General features: G+C 50.6%; 1 protein-coding gene across 1 annotated transcript in view; it reads right to left on the bottom strand.

Annotated features, from left to right (window-relative positions):
• Positions 1-710: 710 nt before the first annotated feature.
• The window catches only part of LOC125300103 (ephrin type-B receptor 3-like), a 60,061-nt gene continuing 58,412 nt past the window's right edge, over positions 711-2,359 (bottom strand). Inside the window, 1 exon segment of the mRNA XM_048251660.1 lies at positions 711-960. Coding sequence (XP_048107617.1) covers positions 852-960 — 109 coding nt within the window. The 3' untranslated portion in view covers positions 711-851.

Below are 2,359 nucleotides of genomic sequence, written 5' to 3'. Positions count from 1 at the left end.
CCTCGGAGAGTGGCCTTTATGTATAACACCTTCAATATGAAGATGGGGAAATGCACTCGCACTCACACACACACACACACACACACACACACACACACACACACACACACACACACACACACACACACACACACACACCACACACACACACACACACACACACTCACACTCACACTCACACTCACACAGAAACAATTGCTCAAATGGGAGGGATTCTTTTGCTGTCCTCTTGCAACCTAACCCTTTGTCGTGTTTTAGTCAGCACACATTGGCTCACGTTTCCCAATGACCTTTGACCTTTCCTTTTTCCTCCCTCCCAAAACAGTCTCGCAGCTCCTGCGTCTGTCCGCTGTCCGCCCGGCGTGTCCTTCAGAAGTGTGTCCTCTCACAGGGTCAACTGTCCAACGGTCCAGAGAGGCGGGCTTTTCACATGGAAGCACTCAGCTTGGACACACAAAGGGGTGGACCGTTGCTGTCCGCACCCATCCTCACACAGAAAAAAACAATAACAAAAAACTCTAACCAGAAGAGGACGAAAGGGAAGCGCGCGCAGCTCTCCGCCGCCCCCGAGAGGCCGGGAGGGCAGGGCGGGCCGGGGCATGGGCGTCTCTTATGCAAAAAACAAAAATGTACAAAAATCATTGTCATCATAAATGTCATGTCAAGGTGGACAGTGGCGTTAAATCAACAGAGGTGGTGGGTGGGTGGGGGTGTTGGTGGGGGTGGGGGGGGTTGTGGCGAAAACGTTGTCTGAGGCACTGCGAGCCAGTTTTGTTATCTGATTGGCAGATGGTCAGGCAGCTGGCGTTTCCATTGGCTCTCCATCTGGCACAGTCCCGCCCACCTCTGGCTCAGACCTGCACCGGCAGTGTTTGGTTCATCTGCAGCCTCATGTCCTGAATGCTGCCCAGAATCTTCTTCTGGTGGCCCGCCAGCGTCACGCCTATCCTCAGGAGATCCCTGTTAGAGAGAGAGGGAGAGGGAGAGAGAGAGGAAGAGAGAGGGAGGAAGAGAGAGAGCGAGACAGAGAGGGAGAGAGAGAGGGAGGGAGACAGAGATAACAGTGTGAAAAACAATGAGTAATCGACGAGCAAGGGCCATTCTTCATGAGAGAGAATGAAAGACCCAAACAATTTGTGCAAAAAAACAAAACAACACAGAGAAAAGTCCTGTCCAGCAGCAGGCTTATCTATCAACAGACCAGGTTGGACTGTGAACAACGAAACTCCAGGGAGACGGCAGACGACGCCGTTTGAGAGTGTGAGCGAAGGTCGTGTTGAAAGTTGAATCATTAGCCAGAGAGCTCAGCTTCACAAGAACAGCTGCTAACTTTCACACCGGTAAGTCCTCAGATAGCTCACCCCTCCCCAACTGAGCCGCATCAACGCTCCTGGCCAGACACACGGTTTCACACGCATGCCAAGACATAATTCCTTCTCAACACAAACCCTAAACACAAAGAACCAAAGTTGTGAAACTTTCTGGTTTCTGGCACGGAAGAGAAACTAAATGTCCAAATATTGTCCGCTGTTTGATGGAACACATATTGTGCAAACTACGAGGAAACTAAGACCATATTCTTTCCTTTCTCCTTTCGTTGGGTTGTGTGTGTCATGCTGATAAGTCAGAGGGAATTTCTAGATAATAATTAGCAGCGTCGCTCCTTAGCGTGTCTGTGTTTACACACAGGTGCACACACCCGTAGGTGCACGTACACATATCCATACACACAGACACACACACTTACACACACAACACTTAACCACACACACAATCACCACTTAACCACACACACAATCACCACACCCACCCACTCACTCACACACATACACACAGATGGATAGACACACGCATACACACACACACACACACACACACGCACACACACACACACATACACGCACACAACACACACACACACACACACACACACACACACACACACACACACTGCATGTTATCGCTGGTATTTCACACAGATTGGACACACGTTATTCCCCAGCCCTCTGCAACGCTGGCCTCATCTCCGTGGTGACGGAGGATAAAACGGTAATGAATGGAGACCATTAGGAGAATTACCCGCCATTACCAGCAGGAGAGCCCCCGCACCCGCACAGCCCGCTCCACCTGCCACACGCCCAAATGGAAACAAATTAGCCTCCGCGTTAGCCCCCCGTTATCTGCCTAACGAGCGTTATCTGCCTAACGAGCTTGATATATTTATTATTATTATCCCGAATCAACCGTTTGATCGCAACTGGCCTTCTCCTCTCCTCATTTGGCCATCTCTCTGCCAGCACGCAGATAGCACAGAATTGCTGTCGCCGAGCAGCGGGTTTTATTGTTGCCCGGTAACTGG

This window comes from Alosa alosa, chromosome 9, assembly GCF_017589495.1.
Source record: "Alosa alosa isolate M-15738 ecotype Scorff River chromosome 9, AALO_Geno_1.1, whole genome shotgun sequence".
In the NCBI taxonomy this organism is placed as follows: Eukaryota; Metazoa; Chordata; class Actinopteri; order Clupeiformes; family Clupeidae; genus Alosa; species Alosa alosa.
The sequence above is the reverse complement of the archived record's forward strand: the minus strand, read 5'-3'. Positions and strand labels throughout refer to the sequence as shown.